Source organism: Vicugna pacos, unplaced genomic scaffold (assembly GCF_048564905.1).
Source record: "Vicugna pacos unplaced genomic scaffold, VicPac4 scaffold_15, whole genome shotgun sequence".
Taxonomy (NCBI): Eukaryota; Metazoa; Chordata; class Mammalia; order Artiodactyla; family Camelidae; genus Vicugna; species Vicugna pacos.
In genome coordinates this window covers 2,151,794-2,169,555 of record NW_027328736.1, presented here as the reverse complement: position 1 = coordinate 2,169,555, position 17,762 = coordinate 2,151,794, and the positions used below count along the sequence as shown (strand labels likewise).

General features: G+C 36.6%; 1 protein-coding gene across 1 annotated transcript; it reads left to right on the top strand.

The window, feature by feature from the left end:
* The first annotated feature begins 253 nt into the window (after positions 1-253).
* Positions 254-16,587, top strand: LOC140692693 (uncharacterized). Its single transcript, XM_072957010.1, is given in 4 exon segments — positions 254-320; positions 6,410-6,536; positions 7,632-7,727; positions 14,156-16,587. Coding segments are annotated over 3 exon segments (2,391 nt in total). The 5' UTR covers positions 254-320; positions 6,410-6,466; the 3' UTR covers positions 16,381-16,587.
* The last annotated feature ends 1,175 nt before the right edge of the window (positions 16,588-17,762 follow it).

Genomic DNA, 17,762 nt, shown 5'->3' with positions numbered 1-17,762 from the left:
TTTCTTTAATCACACGGAAGTGTCCCGAGGCAAGGGCTGTGTCATTCGTTCTTCCTTCTGTCTCTAGTGCCTGAGCCTGACGCCCAGCCCCGGCCTCTCGATCTGACGGAATTTTAGGTCCGGGGACGACCTGCCAACTCCGCCCCCAGCGCCGACGAAGGGGCGGGGAGAGCGCAGGGCCCGCGCGGAGGATTCTGGGCGCCGTAGTTCCCCGCGGCTGCGCAGGCGCACTGCGCGTGTGCGGCCGCCCGCCGCCGACGCCATTGCTGGAAGCGTTCCCGCCCTGCTCTGGGAGCGCCCGGTCCCCAGTCGGCCGCCAGGTACTCGTCGCCCCGGGCACCCGGCCCGGTTCCCGCCGCCCCTCCCCCGGCGCTGGGCTCCCGCGGCGTCTGGGGCGGGGCCGCTCTCGGCTGTGCTCCTGGCCCCGAGCTGACCGGCCCACCTCACAGGCGACCGGGCCCGGCCTCCCTCAGGAGGCGGCGGCCTGGAGGCGCTGGGTCGCGACGCGGGACTGGGGCGGGGCGGGAGCGCGGCTGGACCTTCCCGCCTTCCCGGAGCCGCGCCTCGGTGGAGGGAGGAGGGGGACCCCGAGGGTCCAGAGAAGGGCAGTCCGGGAAACGGGGCGGCTGGGGGAGGGAGATCCTCGGTCCTGGGCTTTAAGTAGCGGGTCCCTGACAGGTGCCTGTTCTGCCTTTGGGTGACCGAGGCATTTTTTCCTGACTGGCTCAATTGTCAGATACGCAATACACTGTTGCTACTATAGTCACGAAGCTGTATCACATCCCCACGACTTACTTATGACTGGAGGTCTGTACCTTTTGACCACCTTCACCCATTTCAGCACCGCCCCCCAACCATCAGTCTGTTCTGTGTCTCTGAGTCTGGGGTGTTTGTTTTTAGATTACGCATATTAATGAGATCATAGGTTTTTGTCTTTCTCTGACTTTCATAAGGCCCTCAAGGTCCATCCATGTCACAAATGGCGGGATTTCCTCCTTTTTTGTGGCTAATATTACACTGTAGGCGTATACCACATTTTGTTTATGCATTCATGCATTCATGCATCCGTGGACACAGAAGTTGTTTCCATGTCTTGGCTGCTGTAAATAATGCTGCAGTGAACGTGGGGGTGCAGTTGTCTTTTCAAGTTAGTGTTTCCTTTTCCTTCAGATAAATAGCCAGAAGTGGAATAGCAGAATCATATGACAGTTGTATTTTTAATTTTTTGAGGAGCTCCATACTGTTTTCCGTAGTGGCTGCAGCAGTTTACATTTCTACCAGTGGTGCAAAAATGTTCCCTTGTCTCCACATTTTTGCCAACAGTTGTTATTTCTTGTCTTTTTGATAATAGTCGTTCTTACAAGTGTGAGTTGAGATCTCAATGTGGTTCTGATTTGCATTTTTTGGTGATAGTGTTGTTGAGCACCTGTTCGTGTAGCTGTTGGCCAGCTGTATGTTTTCCTTGGAAAAATGTCTGTTCATCTCTGCCCATGTTTTACATCGGGTTTTTTTGTTTGTTTTTTGCTGTTGAGATGTGTGTGAGTTCTTTATATATTTTGGCTATTAACCCCTTATCAGATATGTAATTTGCAAATATTTTCTCCCATTCCATAGGTTGCCTTTTCTTTGTTGACTTTGCTGTGCAGAAACATTTAAGTTTGATGTAGTCCCACTTGTTTGGGCTTTTGTTGTCTTTACTTTTGATGTCCAAGAAGTCATCATCAAGACCAATGTCTATTTTTTCTTCTAGGAGTCTTATGGTTTCAGGTCTTACATTCAAATCTTTTAATCAGTTTTGAGTTAATTTTTGTATATGATGTAGGTTACTGGTTCAGTTTCATTTTTTGCAGGTGGCTGTCCAGTTTTCCCAACACTATGTTTTTAATAGATTGGGTTTTTTCTCTGTTGTATATTCTTGGCTCCTTTGCTATAAATTACTTGCCTATATATGTGTGGGTTTATTTCTGTACTCTAGTGCATTGATCTGTAGCTTCTTTTCCCAATACCATACTGTTTTGATTACTATAGCTTTGAAATATAGTTTGAAATAAGGGAGCATGATGCCTCCAGCCTTGTTCTTCTTTCCCAAGATTGCATTGACAATTTGGGATTTTTTTTGGTGGTTCTATACAAATTTTAGGATTATTTGTTCTACTTCTGTGAAAAATGCCTTAGGGATTTTGATGGATATTGCATTGAATCTGTAGATCGCTTTGGGTCATATGGACATTTTAACAACATTAATTCTTCCAATCTGTGAACACAGAAAATCTTTCCATTTGCTCAAAGTTTTCAATGTATAGGTCTATCATTTCCTTGGTTAAATTTATTCCTAGGTATTTAATCCTTTTTTTAAACAGTTGTAAATGAGATTGATTTCTTAATTTCTCTTTGTGATAGTTCATTATTAGTGTATAGAAACACATAGACTTTTGTATATTGATTTTATATCCTGCAACTTTACTGAATTTGTTTACTAATTCTTACAGTTTTTGGAAGGGTCTTTTAGGGGCTTCTATATATAAAATTATATCATCTGCAGTGACAGTTTTACTTCTTTCTTTCTGATATGGATGCCTTCTGTATCTTTTTCTTGCCTAATTGCTCTGTCTAGAACTTCCAGTACTGTGCAGGCTTGTCATATGTGGCCTTTATTATCTTGAGGTATATTTTCTCCATACCTACTTTGTTGAGAGTTTTTATCATAAATGGGTGTTGAATTTTATCAGATGCTTTTTTTCTGCCTCTATTTAGAGGATCATATAATTCTTATCCTTCAGTTTGTTAATGTGGTGTGTCACATTTATTGATTTGCAGATGTTGAACCAGCCTTGCAAACTTTGAGTCTGAGATTTTCAAGGCAGGATTGGTTTTCATGGCTTATTTCTCTTTCTTAGATATGTCTTTGCAGGACTCCACTCTTTCCAGAGAGGGGAGCCCCAAGGAAGAGATTATGGCTGCTGTGGTTTTTTCAGTTGGACCTCTGGTAAGTTAGGGTTTCCTCTGGTTCTGACCTATTGTCCTGATTTGAGAGCATGTCTACTTTTCCTTAAGTCATGTGACTTCTCTACCTCACCCACATCCCTTTGGGTAACTGAATCAAATTGTTTGATTCATGAAAGTTGAGTTCATCATAGTAAAGCTTGTAATCTATAGGAAGATCCACTATGCATATTGAACTAAATACCAAGATGCATGACCTTGCAAAAAATATCTAGGCTATCTTTAGATATGATAGGCAGTCTGGGAAATTTACTTATGATGTTAAATTTTTATTGTTCCTAGGAAATTTCAGTTAGATATGGGGTAGTAGAATGCAGTATTTTCCAATTGGAAAATTTTTTTTAGGAAATTGAAAAAAAATACATGTACACACACACACCCACTTAATTCATAGGGACCATTCCCCTTGTGCCCACTCTTAGTGTTCTCCTCTTTTCTACCCATTAAGAAGTGATCAAGCTTAATAGATGACATGGAGAGAAAGAAGATGTTTAAGACACAGTGCTTGGCTGTAGGGAGCTTACAGTCTCATTGAGGTAAGGCATACAAAAGAAATAGTTACATAATTTATTTAGGTGAATGATAGTTGCTGAGCAGTATGATAAAGTTGATGAGTGCTATGTAAGGAAAGAAATGGGTTATTAGCATGGGCTACATTGGTCATGGAAAGCTCGTGAGGATGGTTAGATTTAAGCTGGTACCTGATTACCAGTGGGATTTAAATTGTCCTAAATTATTTGTGAGGATACTTCAGGTGAGAAGGCAAGGCTCTGAGGCAGAGAACAGTGAGTGAGTTAGTGATTCAAGATCGAAATTTGTGAATGGTAGGACTGGTTGTTGGAGATTTAAGCTGAATCTTTTAATGTTTCCCTGAAAATATTTAAGTGTGTGTATGTAAGTGTGTGTGATTGGGTGTGTTTGAGGTGGGTATTAATGTGATTAAAGCTGTGTTTTAGCAGTGACTTTTTGAAATAGGAGATGCAGAAGAAAGGTGTACCAACATAGAATTTGTTATGGTAATGACCCATAATAACCTACAGTAGTGATCCTTTAGTCTTTGTAGCAAGAATGCATAACAGGTGTATGGTCCTTAAGACACACCCTTGAAAAGATCTAAGTATTTGTGTAATACAGGCCCTGATCAAACCCATCTCTAATTATCAGAGTTTGAGATTCACATCATCTTAAATTTTCTGGAAGCTGAATATATGTATTATTTAAGATAAGAACTTGAGAGGGGAGAATTAAGATGACATATTTCTCAGTGAAATTTAAGTAAATAGTTCTATTACCCATAACTTTTTAAAATGGCACAAAACCTAAAATCAATAAGTACTACTGAAAGGTATACTAAAATTTCCCTTCATTTATAAAATCAAGCCCTTGTAGGCATATAGTGTCTAAGGTTTTGAAGAAAACAATATTGTGAGAGGTCCCTGGCATATTTCTTGAATGAACATTAAAACATGCTTCCACCCCTAGACACTGTAATGATTTTCCAACTATAGAAACAGATAGTTTTAGTAGGTTTTGAATATTATTCTTGAGCAAGATAGGTAATTTCCAAGAAACAGATTTCATCCTCTTATGAAAAAGGAGAATTATGTAGCATCTGAGACCCCTTATTGTAAGTTTAGTTTTATTTTGGTAGGTTCTTTGTTAAAAGTCTCCTTTAGAAATTATGGAGTTGTATCTCAGCCTTGTGTATGTTTGTTATTGTCTCAAACAAGGTGAAAGAAGATTATGATTGGATGTTGCTATGGGACCTTAATTTCATCCCTAAATAAAACAGTGAAAGAGGTTATCTCATATACCACGTCCACAGTGGGCTGATGGTGCTTGTTGAGGCTCCGCTGTAGGTAGCAGGCAACCTGTTACTGAGTGATTTCGTCCTGTATCCCCTCAGAGTCCTGAAGTTTCCCAGCCAGATTAAGATCTTCACCTTCAGACAGAAGAACCAGAACTGGTAAAGGTAATCCTTAGCCTTGTGTCTAAGGGGAGTAAAGAGAAAGCACCTCTTTTACTGCTCCTAATTCTTAATGTTAATTGAATTTCACACAGTATAGATTTTACTGATTTCATCCCTGTGGAGTTTTTTTTAAGATGCTATTCCTTCCCCTGTATTCCCTTTATATTGTTAGTTAAATCTAGAGGCTTGATCAGATTCAGATTTTGATTTTTTTTAATGTTTTTGCCATTGGTATTTCATATTTCTGGTATCTTCCACCAGAAGCTACATAAAGCCTAGTTAAGGCCTTTTTGGTGTGTCAGCACCCACTGACAATCCTTTAATTCATTAGAGGTTGTAAATGGCAATGTTCTAATTCTTTCGTTCCTTCTTCGTGTATTAGCTGGAGTACTTCCATGAAGAGAAACCTCCCCTCGTCAACTTCCTGAGTACATTTTATTACTGAACAAGCTATATATATATATTGCATAGGAAAAGAAGGGCAAAGGGTTGATTCTTTCTCTTTATTTACCAGTTTCCAGGCATCCTCCAAAGATGATCAATGAGTATCCTTAAGGTTTTATAATGAAATCATAACTTTAAATGTACTAGATATTTTTGAAATTCATTACGATTATTATTCTTATTGGTGTTTAAATTTTCCCATCAATGGCCAATGGAAGCCTCTTCAAGTTGTCTCCCGTGTCTTAGGTGTGATTCTAGTAATCTTTGACAGTTTCCTTGCCTTTTAGTATAACAGAAAGTTCCCGGCCCTGGTTTCTTGTAGTGTAAAGTAATATGTAGGGGCCGCAGTCCAGACAGTATAATGCTGCCTTTTTGGTTATTGTTTCTGGGCCTCATCAGTAGATGAAGCTTGGTGTATGTGGGGTGTTTTCCTTAAAAATAAAATACTTCATAAGTTTATACCGATACTTCCAATTCAGTTTTGGATCTATGGAGTTTGTGCATAGTCTCATTGATAATACATTTATATTTTCTTTCTTCCATGTCAGATTTACTGGCTCTCAGTGATGTCAGGATACTAATTTGCTTTGTCCAACACTACACACACCATAGTTATAAAATAGCATTTCCATCACTGCCACCAACAATATGATCATTTACTGAAAATATGTTATTTTTATTTTTTGCAGTTCTTTTTCCCCTCACAATATATCTCATAAGGGATATACAGAAAAATTTCTGTGTTTTAAATACACTCAAAATAGTTCCTCTGTCTACAATCTGCATGATAGACTATGTCTTTTATTAAGTTATATCTTATAGAATAGGACTGAAAAAGAGCTGATATTATAGGTAAGGCAGGATTTTGAGGGAGAAGAGATGATTTGGGTGGAAACTGCTAGTTTTCTAATTTTCTTCCCCAGTTTTGTATATGTTACTCTGCCTATCACATCTAATTGTACACTCCCTGGGTGATCTCTGTATTTGTTTTAGGAATTAGTGACATTTAAAGATGTGGCTATAGACTTCACGTTGGAAGAGTGGCGGTTGATGGATCCAACACAGAGGAACTTGCACAGGGATGTGATGCTAGAGAATTATAGGAATCTTGTTTCCTTGGGTAAGGATAACTTCTGTGTTTATGTGTCTGCCCATTGGACCAGGTGTACTGAAAATATAGACCCTTTAAAGTACTTAACTGAATTTAGGGTGAGAATCTAGACATTAAAATTTCATAATTTTAGGGGCATATTGTTGGCAGTCATGCTATTCCTTGCTCTTAACAAAATAGTCCACCCATTATAGAGTAAGAAATACATATTTCATTGGAATCTTGGAGATTGTTGGCAGTCCGTGAGATTTAAGACTGAAGTTTTTTCAGTCACTTCTATAAATGAGAATTATCACTGCCTCTAGAAAGAAAGGAACAGGAGGGGCTTTGGGACGGCAGAGTAGAAGGACACGGAGCTCAGCCTCTCCCATGAGTACATCAAATCATACCCACATGCGGAGCAATTCTCACAGAATACCTACCGAACTTTGGCAGAAGATCTTGTACAATTGAAACTACAAGGAAAATTTTCATGAAACCATGTAAAAACAAGGCCATACTGTATAGCACAGGAAACTATATTCAATAACTTATAATAGCCTATTATGAAAAAGAATATGAAAAGGAATATATATGTATAATTAAATCACTATGCTGTACACCAGAAATTAACCCGGTATTATAAACTGACTATACGTCAATAAAAAAATTTTAAAAAGAAAGGAACAAATGTTTATTTTCTTTCTAAACTGAGATTATTCCCATGATCTGTTACCCAGCAAGCGTCGGATCATAGTGTTGAGCTTCCTTGAGCTACCTTTGTGTAAGGTATATACTGTAACGCTGCTGTATGATGGAATGTTCTGGTGTGGGAATGTTCTGTGTCTGTGTGTCCAGTATGGCAGCCACCACACTGTGGCTGTTGAGAACTTGAAATCTGACTAATCCAACTGAAAAAATGAATTTTAAATTGTATATAATTTTAGCTAATCTAAATTTAAAGTTAAATGGCCGCATGTAGCTGTTGGCAGCTGTATTGGACAGTGCACTTCTAGAACTTCTTACAGGGGCACCTCTGCACAGAAGAGCCAGAGCTGAGACTGAATCTGACACTAGCTCTTGCTGATAGGCACAGTCAAATCCTATTCCTTTTTCTCTGAACAGGGCTTGCAGTTTCCAAACCAGACATGATATCTCATTTGGAAGATGGAAAAGGACCATGGGTGATAGTGAGAGAAATTTCAAGAACCCCCTACCCAGGTGAGTTAATAAGAATGAGAAGGATGGTATTTATTTGAAGCTAATAGGTCTTGGTTGGAGTAGAACATCTGAAATATTTTGGAGGGTGTCTTTGCTTAAAGCTATCTCAGAGGAGAAGATTCTCCCCCTCTCTTCCTCTCTCCCTGCCTCCCTGTTTCCCTCTCCTTTTCCCTCTCCCCCTCTCTGTCCTCTACTTTTAGTTCCCATCCCATCCTACTTTACTTTCTTGGGAACATGATTTTCATAATTGTTCCTTCATTCCTTCGTCATTCAAACATGTATAAAATACCCCTTTGAGTTGTATCCTCTCCAGTTAACTTCACGTTTTTCTCATTTGTTTAACCATTATCTGGTATCTCTCCCTTCATCAATTCTCCTGAAAGTGCATTCTGAAGGATCACCACTGATTTCTTCTAAGCTAAACCTTTTGACTGATTGTTTAGCTTTCTTCACCTGCAACTTCAGGGGACTCTCCTCCTCTCCCCTAGAGTTTTAACTACCTGAGAACACAAACAGTATATCTCTTGACAATAAAAACACAGTATTTATGTATTTAATCAATATTTATTAATATTAAATAATCAATATTTAATATTTATCTGTATACTGTGAACTGGGTTAGGTACTATGTCTACAGTAGTGAGTAAGGTAGACCAGGTTCCTGCCCTCATGAAGATTAAGTTTTGAGAAATAGGTAATTAACAAGTAAATAAACAAAAACAAGCTAAGTAATGGTTGTAATAACTTAGCTATGAGGATATGAAAGAGGAACTGGGTTGGGGATGAGGATGTCTCCTTCAGATAGTGTGGTCGGGGAAGGCTTCTGAGGAGGTGACATTTAAGGTGAAGCTTGAAGGATCAGAAGAAGCCAGCCAAGGGAAGAGGAGAAGAGGAGCATGCCAACAGAAAGGAATGCAGTATGTTCTAGAAATCAAAGGAGGCTGCATGACTGAAGTACAGGGAGTGGGAGACTGGTATAAAATCAGAAAGAGTCAGGCAGGAGACTGTCTCCTGTTCAGGGCTCCATAGACCAAAGTAAGGAGTGTGGATTTTAAACAAAGTGAGTGCAAAGGCACTGAAAGGTTTTAGTCAAGGATTTTTAGGATATAACCCTGTGTATGAAAATTGAACTTAACGGCATAAAGCAGATAATCAGTGAAGAAGTTGTTAAAATATTCTAGACAAAAGAGGGTAATAACTTCAATTAGGGTGTTGGTGGAAATGGAAAGGAATGAATGGATTCTAGAATATTTGCATATTCATACTATTATGTTGCCATCCATGAGTTGCATATGTGTTACATATATTCTTTCTATATCTCAAATGTTACAGTTTTTTAGAGAGTGAATGAAAAGTAGACATTGGAGATAGTTGAGATGACTCTTTAGAGAAAGGCCCCACTCCATATGCAGAGGGAAAGAGAAATGGGGAAGTGGCTGGACGAAAGAAAGGAATAAAAAAAAAACTTATTTTTGAGATGGGAGCTTTTCTGGCATGCTTTAATGCTAAGAAGAATGATGCCCCACTGAAGAGGGAGAAATTGATCTTGCAAGACAAAGAACTAAAGACTGAAGAACTGAAGTGTCTGAGAAGGTTAAAAGGGATAAAATCTAGAATGGAAAAGGAGGATTTACCCTGGATAGGCAGGGGGGCCACCTCCTCTGCTGTAACACTAGGCAAGATGGAGAAAATGGGAGCAGATATGGTCAACTGGTGATGGGAAGTTCAAGGCATTCTTTCACAATGATGTGTATATTCTCAGTAAAATATGAAGCAAGGCCATCAACTTACAGTGAGGACAAGAACGAGTTGTGAGATGGAAAGTTACAAATTGTATGGACTTCACCAGGGAAGCCATGTTGACCTGAAACTTTTATTGAGGAAGGTGCTTAATTATGGCTCTATTCTTTTGTAGTTACAGGACTATCCGTATTTTCCACTTTTTGTTTCACTTGAGTAAGTTGTGTTTGTCTTGGAATTGATCCATCTAATAAACAATTTAAAATTGGGGGCGTGCTATCCTCTGTTTAGCTTTTAAATGCCTATGTGGATCTGAAGTGATGTCTCCCTTTTCATTCCTGATATTAAATTTTTTGAGTCTTCTCTTTTATCTTAATCTATCTTGCTGGAGTTTGTCAATCTTATTTGGCTTTTAAAAAATAATTTTTAATCCTTTCTACTGTATGTTTGATTTCTGTTTCATTACCTTCTCTTATTTCATTATTTTTACTTTCCTAAGGTTTAATTTGCTGACTTTTCTAACTTGTTAAATAGTTGTATCATTAACTTTTAGCCATTTTTTCTAATGTGTTGAAGGCTATCGAGGCAATGTCATGTTTTTTTATGTAGCACCTTCATAATTATTGGGTTTAAAGTATTTGATCATTTCCATTGTGATGTGTTTGGCCCCCGGGTTATTTAGAGGTTTTTTTCCTTAATGTTGTACCATATGGGAATTTTCTGGTAGTCTTGTTGCTTTAAGTTCTACTGTGGTCAGAGAACATGTTCTATATAATTTAAGTCTTTGCAGGCTTCTTGGAATTTGCTTTGCCACCTGGCCAATTTTTGTAAACACTTTGTGTACACTTGGAAAAATGTGTAGTCTATAGGTTTTGATTGCTATTCTAGATATGTCAGCTCTTAATTATGTTCCTAAAATCTATCTACTTGCTGATTGTCAGCTTATTCTATCAGTTAGTAAGAAATATTTTTTGAAGTTCCCACTATGTCTGTAGATCTATCTGTGTCTTATTTTAGTTCCTTTAGTTTTTTATTTATGTGTTTTGAAGCTGTGTTTTTAGGTAAATACAAAGTTAGAATTGTTACATCTTTCTGGTAAATTGGACCTTTTATCATTATGAAGTATCTTTTTTATCTCTGTTTTTGCTTTAAAGTCTATTTTGCCTGATATTAATATTACTATAGCATCATTCTTTTGGTTATTAGTAATATCATACTTTTTTTTTCATCTGCTCACTGTCATCTTTCATATATCTTTGTATTTTGTATCTCTTATGATTAGCATTTTGGTAGATTTTTGTTTTAACTAACCTGACAGTCTGTATCTTCTGGAGTTTTTAGTCCATTTGTACATAATACAATTACATAATGTTTAAATCTACCCTCTGTGAAGGTATCTTGCCTGTTCTGTATTCTTTTTCTCCCCATTTATGCCCTCTGTTAAATTTATCATCTTTCATTTTTTTATTTCCCCCCTAATCACTTAGTAATTATAAATTTTAAAGTTATTTATTTAGTAGTTAACTTTGAGGTTAAAACATTCTTCCTTTATTTATTTATTTATTTTTTTGCAGGGGAGGGCAAAGGTAATTAGTTTTATTTAGTTAGTTAGTTAGTTTTTTGATGAAGGTACTGGGGATTGAACCCAGGACCTTATGCATGCTAAGCATGCGCTCTACCACTTGAGCTATACCCTCCCCCTTAAAGCGTTCATCCTTGATTCAACAGTGTAAGATAAATTTTCCCTCTTCCCAAATGATGCCAAGAACTTAGAACAGCTTATTCATTTTGACCTCAATTATATATTATTGGAGTTCTGTGTTTTATTTCTATATATGTGAAATTTCATAAGACATTATTATTAATGTTGTATGCAGTCTGGATTCATTTAGATAGTTTACCTTCTCTTTCTCTTCATTTTTCTTCACTTCTGAACTTCTTCCTGGGATTAATTTTCTTCTACATAAAGAATGCCCTTTAATATTTTTCTTTTATTCAGATATTCTGGTGTCATAGTCTCTCCATTTTTCTTTTTCCTAAAAATGTGTTTAACCTTCATTTTTGAAGAATATTTTGGTAAGTTTAGAATTCTAGAATTCTAGGTTGACAGTTACTGTTTTTCAGCATTTGGAAGGTATCATTTCATTGCTTTCTGTTTTGCATAGAATCCGTTGAGAAGTCAACCATCTAATTCAGGAGTCAGCAACTTTTTCTGTAAAAGGCAAGAGAGTAGATATTTTAGGCTGAGAGTTGTAATGTTTCTGCTGCAACTGCTCCACTCTGCCAATATAGAACAAAAACACCCCTTTAACATGTTAACCAGAGTGTGGCTGTGTTCCACCAAAACTTCAATTTTGGACACTGCAACTTGAATTTCATATAATTTTAATGTGTCACAATGTATTTTCTTTTAATGGATTTTCAGCCATTTAAAATGTAAAAACCATTCTTCTCTTGCTGGACATACAGAAGCATGTAGTGAGCCAGATTTGGCTGCAGTTTGCAACCTCTGATGTAATTCTCATTCTTTGAAGGAAATCTGTCATTTTTTTCCCTCTGGCTGCTTATAAGATTTTACTTTTCAACAGTTTTACTACTGTGTACCTTAGTATAATTTCCTTTGTATTTCTCTTGCTTGGGATTCATTTGGCTTCTAAAATCTGTGGCTTAATATTTTTTATTTGTTTTGGAAAATTCTTGGGCATTATTTTAATTTGTTTTTGTTCCATTTTCCCTAACTTCTCTTTCCAGGCTGCTAGGACTCTTCTTACATCTGTGATAGACCTTTTCTCCCTATCCTGTATAGCTCTTATGTTTTTTAAAGCAATGTTTTCAAGGTTTTCATCATCCTCTGCTTCAGTGTGGATATTTTCTATTGACCTATTTTCCTTTTTGCAGACATACACTCATGTGCCATATCTGCTGTGCTTTTAGCCTGTCCTTAGAGTTTGTAATTTATTTCCCAGTTCTAGAATTACTATTTGATTCTTATTTTATACTTTGCAATTATTTGGTGAAATTGTTAATCTTGTCTTACTTTCTTGAATATACTAATTATGATTATTTTAAAGGTTTATGTCTGAAACCTCAATTATTTGGATCTCGTTTAGACCTGTTTCTGTTATCCATTTTTTCTCTTAATTTTTTTCCCATTTGACTTTTGTCTATAATTTTTCATTGCCAGACATTGCTATGAAAACCTATAACAATATTTTGAGGCTCTGGATTGTATTATCTTTTTCCACAGAGGATTAACTTTGGTGGGCTGTGCACACAGGGGCTTTAACAATCCTGTCACCTTCATTCAAATAGACATTTAAATGAGCTGGATTTTAGTCCTTGGATTCTAGAGTTGTCTTCTTTGGTGGCCCTGAATTCAGATCTTTGTCTAGCCCTATGAGTCCATTGAAAGTTTTACTTACCTTGAATTTTAAAGTCATAAAACCATTTTACTACCCACAGAAGATTTTGATTCAGTTTGTTTTTAAACATTTAGATATAATTACCTGGAAATAAATTAGAAATTTATAAGAAGTTTAAAAGTGTTTTTAAAAGTAAAATATTAATGGGGGGGTAGAGGGTGGGAAGGGATAGACTGGGATTTCAAAATTGTAGAATAGATAAACAAGATTACACTGTATAGCACAGGGAAATATACACAAAATGTTATGATAAATCACAGAGAAAAAAATGTGACAATTAGTGTGTATATGTCCATGAATGACTGAAAAATTGTGCTGAACACTGGAATTTGACACAACACTGTAAAATGATTATGAATCAATAAAAAATGTAAAAAAAATAAAAATAAAAAATAAAATAAGCCAGACACAAAAGGCCATATAGTGCCCATTAAGGTGAACAGTATCTAAGTGTTTATTGTACTACTTCTGTAAATTTTCCATAGGTTTGAATTCTATCAATATCAAAATAAAATGTATTATTCATTAAAAACATAAAAAAAAGTAAAATATTAAGTTGCATGTATAAACAAGTTGTAAGACCACCATCCCACAGTATAATTTTTAAGAAAATTTTCAAACTGTCAGAAATGTTCTTAAGATCCATTAAGGGGTTGCAAAACTACCCTTGATAATCATAATCACTATTTGTAATATTCACAAGTATGTTAATTCTGGCTAGCTTATTCAACCTATTTATTAAAAATCAAAGTGTCTTATTCTATAAATGTTCTATAAAAAAGTATATACAAAGACTTGAAAAAAACTACTCTGGCAGGGACATTTGAGAAAGCGCTCACAGAAAAGCTAGTGAACAAAGAATGAGAACAAATAGGAAGTATCGTTGGGGATGAATGTTTGGTTTGTGGAGTAAATGGGAAGCAAGGAAGTAATCGCAACTTATGAAGAATGCTCTCTAAAGAAGTTGACTCTAAAAGAATGAGAAAAGGGAGAAATATTTGAGAAAGGGGAAAAATATTTAGATGGTAGAAGAATTACCACGAATGAAATTTTTTAATAGGAAAAAAACTCCTTGAATTTACTACTCTGGTTCTTTGCTCAACCAGACTTCCTTAACCCTGCCTCCTTCTTCCTAGAAAACAAAGCCAATTTGCAAGCAGTTAAAAACCTGTATTATCAACTCAGGCTTCCCTTTTGTTATCCTATTTAGTGAGGTCTCCTCAACTTAGGAAATAGAAGTCATTTGAATTTTTTTTTCCCTCCCAGAGTTGGAGACCAAACCTATAACCAAGAATGCTATTCCAACAGAGGATGTGTCCGAAGAACACTTACCACTGGAGACCATAGGAGAGAAACTGACAGAGAATGGTCTATGCGACACCAGAATTGGAGGATTATGGAAATGGAACGACAGGGTATTGAGATTGCAAAATAGTCAGGAGAGTCATTTGAGTCAAAGAATAATTACGCACAAGAAAATTCCCACTATTCAGAAAGGCTTTAGATTTGAATCTGTTCTCTTTCCAGAACCAGGAGGTGTCACAGAAGAACCCCACAGCAAATACCAAATAAGTGAGGAAAAATTTATGAGTAATTTAGATTTGATTACAGATACCCATTTGGGGGTGAAAATTTTCAAGGATACAGAAGGCAGCAAAGTTGTAAGCCCTGCTTCAGAACTCACTTTAGGGGAAAAGACCAGTAATAAAGCAAAACCCTACACGTGTAGTACATGTGAAAAGGCCTTCCGTTACAGGTCATTACTCATTCAACATCAGAGAACTCACACTAAAGAAAAACCTTATGAATGTAGTGAATGTGGGAAAATGTTCAGCCAGCCTTCATATCTTAGTCAACATAAAAAAATCCACACTGGAGAAAAACCCTATAAATGTAATGAATGTGGAAAGGCCTTCATTGCCTCTTCATCACTTATGGTACATCAGAGAATTCATACTAAGGAGAAACCTTATCAGTGCAATGTCTGTGGAAAATCTTTTAGCCAGTGTGCCCACCTTAATCAACACCAGAGAATTCAAACTGGAGAGAAGCCCTGTAAATGTAGCAAGTGTGGGAAAGCTTTTAGTGATAAATCAAAAATTGCACGACATCAGGAAACTCACAATGGAGAGAAACCCTACAAATGTAATGATTGTGGGAAAGCTTTTAGGAATAAGTCATATCTTAGTGTACATCAGAAGACCCATACTGAGGAGAAACCATATAAATGCAATGAGTGTGGGAAATCTTTCAAGAATAACACAATTTTTAATGTTCATCAGAGAATTCATACTGGAGAGAAACCCTTTAGATGTAATGAATGTGGAAAAGCCTATAGAAGTAATTCAAGCCTTATTGTACATATAAGAACTCATACTGGGGAAAAACCCTATGAATGTAATGAATGTGGGAAAGCTTTCAATCGTATAGCAAATTTCACAGAACATCAGAGGATTCACACAGGAGAAAAACCCTATAAATGTAATGAATGTGGGAAAGCATTCATTAATTATTCATGTCTTACTGTACACCACAGAATGCATACAGGAGAGAAACCATATGAATGTAACGAATGTGGAAAGGCCTTCATGCATTCTTCATCTCTAATTATACATCAGCAAATTCATACTGAAGAGAAACCTTATCTCTGTAATGAATGTGGGGAATCTTTCAGAATAAAATCACACTTAACTGTACATCAGAGGATTCATACTGGGGAGAAACCATATAAGTGTACTGACTGTGAGAGGGCATTTACCAAAATGGTAAATCTCAAAGAGCATCAGAAAATTCATACTGGTGTGAAACCCTACAACTGCTATGATTGTGGAAAATCCTTCAGGACTAAGTCATACCTTATTGTACATCAGAGGACCCATACTGGAGAAAAACCATACAAATGTAATGAGTGTGAGAAAGCTTTCACTAACACATCACAGCTTACTGTCCACTAAAGAAGGCATACTGGAGAAAAACCCTATAAATGTAATGAATGTGGGAAGGTTTTCACAAGTAACTCAGGCTTTAATACTCATCAAAGGACATATACTGGGGAGAAACCATTTAAATGTAATGACTGTGGCAAAGCATTTAGCCAGATGGTACATGTCACAGAACATCAGAAAATCCATAGTGGAGAGAAACCCTATAAATGTGATGTCTGTGGAAAAGCCTTCAGGAGGGGTTCGTACCTTACAGTGCATTGGAGAACACATACTGGAGAAAAACCCTACACATGTAAGGAATGTGGAAAAGGTTGTATTACTCTATCACAGCTAACTCTGCATCAGAGGATTCATACTGGGGAGAGGCCCTATAGGTGTGAAGAATGTGGGAAAGCCTTTAGAACTAATTCAGACTTTACTGTACATCTGAGGATGCACACAGGAGAAAAACCTTATAAATGTAATGAATGTGCAAAAGCCTTTAGGAGTAGCTCAAGCCTTACTGTACATCAAAGAATACATCAGCGAGAAACTCAGTTAATATAGAGAATAATAAATTGTCATCCAGAGGTGGACTCCACAAGAATCTTATAAACTGTTTTATGCATTTGGGGAAACATTCAGGAGCAATTTGCCAGGAAATAACACACTAAAGAGATACAAGAATATGGAAAAGCAATTGGTCATTTTAAATTTTAGAAGTTATAAGAAAATTCTTAATAAAGAAAAGTAAAATACACGTGAAAGCCTTCATCCAAGTTTCATATTTTATTCATTTAACAAATTATCTTCAATGCATTGCCTATATATATTTTTGCCTGTTTTCCTATTGGTTTGTCTATGTTTCTTATAAATCTGGATGTGCTCTTTATATGCTTGAAATAGTAATCCTTTGTCATGTGTGTTACAAATTTTTTTCAACCTAGTATTTTTCTTTATACTTTTTTATATAGTAAAAGATTTTTGTTTTTAATTTTTATAGCAAAATATTCACATCTTTTATTTTTTATATTCTTGATTTACCCTTTTAGTTAAAAGGGTTATACATAGTTTCCTAAACTTGCTTCTAAGATTTTGATAATTTTATTTTTTTACATTGAAGTTTTTAATCCATCTGGACTGGATGGCTATTCACAGAAGAGCAACTTCAAATGTATTAACCTATGAAATTATTATGAACCTAAATAGTACTCAGGGAAATGCAAATTAAAACAACCAGTGAGATGTTACTTCCACTTTAAGGAGTTGGCAAAAATTTAAGAGATCTTTTGCTAGTGGAGTTTGGCAGACCATGTACTCTTGCAAAATGGTTATATTAACTTATATTTCCATCAGCAATTCAGGAATATATATTTTAAATTTATTAATAAAAATTTTAAAAACCTTTGACCCAGCAGTCTCACTATTTGGAGTCTGCCCCACAGAAATAACAGCACCAATGCAAAAAAATGCATAAATAAGGATGTTTATTAAAGTACTGCTTATAGAGACAAGCCCAACTGGAGACAAAGTAAATGCCAAATAATAGGGGAGTGGGTGAATAAGTTGATAGAGCCATACCATGAAACATGAGAGTAATTTTTTAGATGAATTGTACCTGCACACGTTGACTTCAAGATATTTCCACAATTTTTGATACATAATTGCTTTATTACATACATGTATATGTAGAAAATTTCATTTTTGTTAAAGTAATGACCACATCCTCTATGTATATATGTGTGTATGTAGTTAAATGAGCATGGAAACAAGTATGGAAGAATATACACCAGGCTGTAAATACTGGGTACCTTGAAGGGAGGGAGAAAAGGAGAAGTGGTGAGCTAAGGGGCAGAGGGAAAGCTAGGAAAATAGGAAAATGTAAGTGCAGTATGAATGTTGTAAAACTATGTATTTGTGTGAACTTTTGATCACCGTGAATGAAGGGA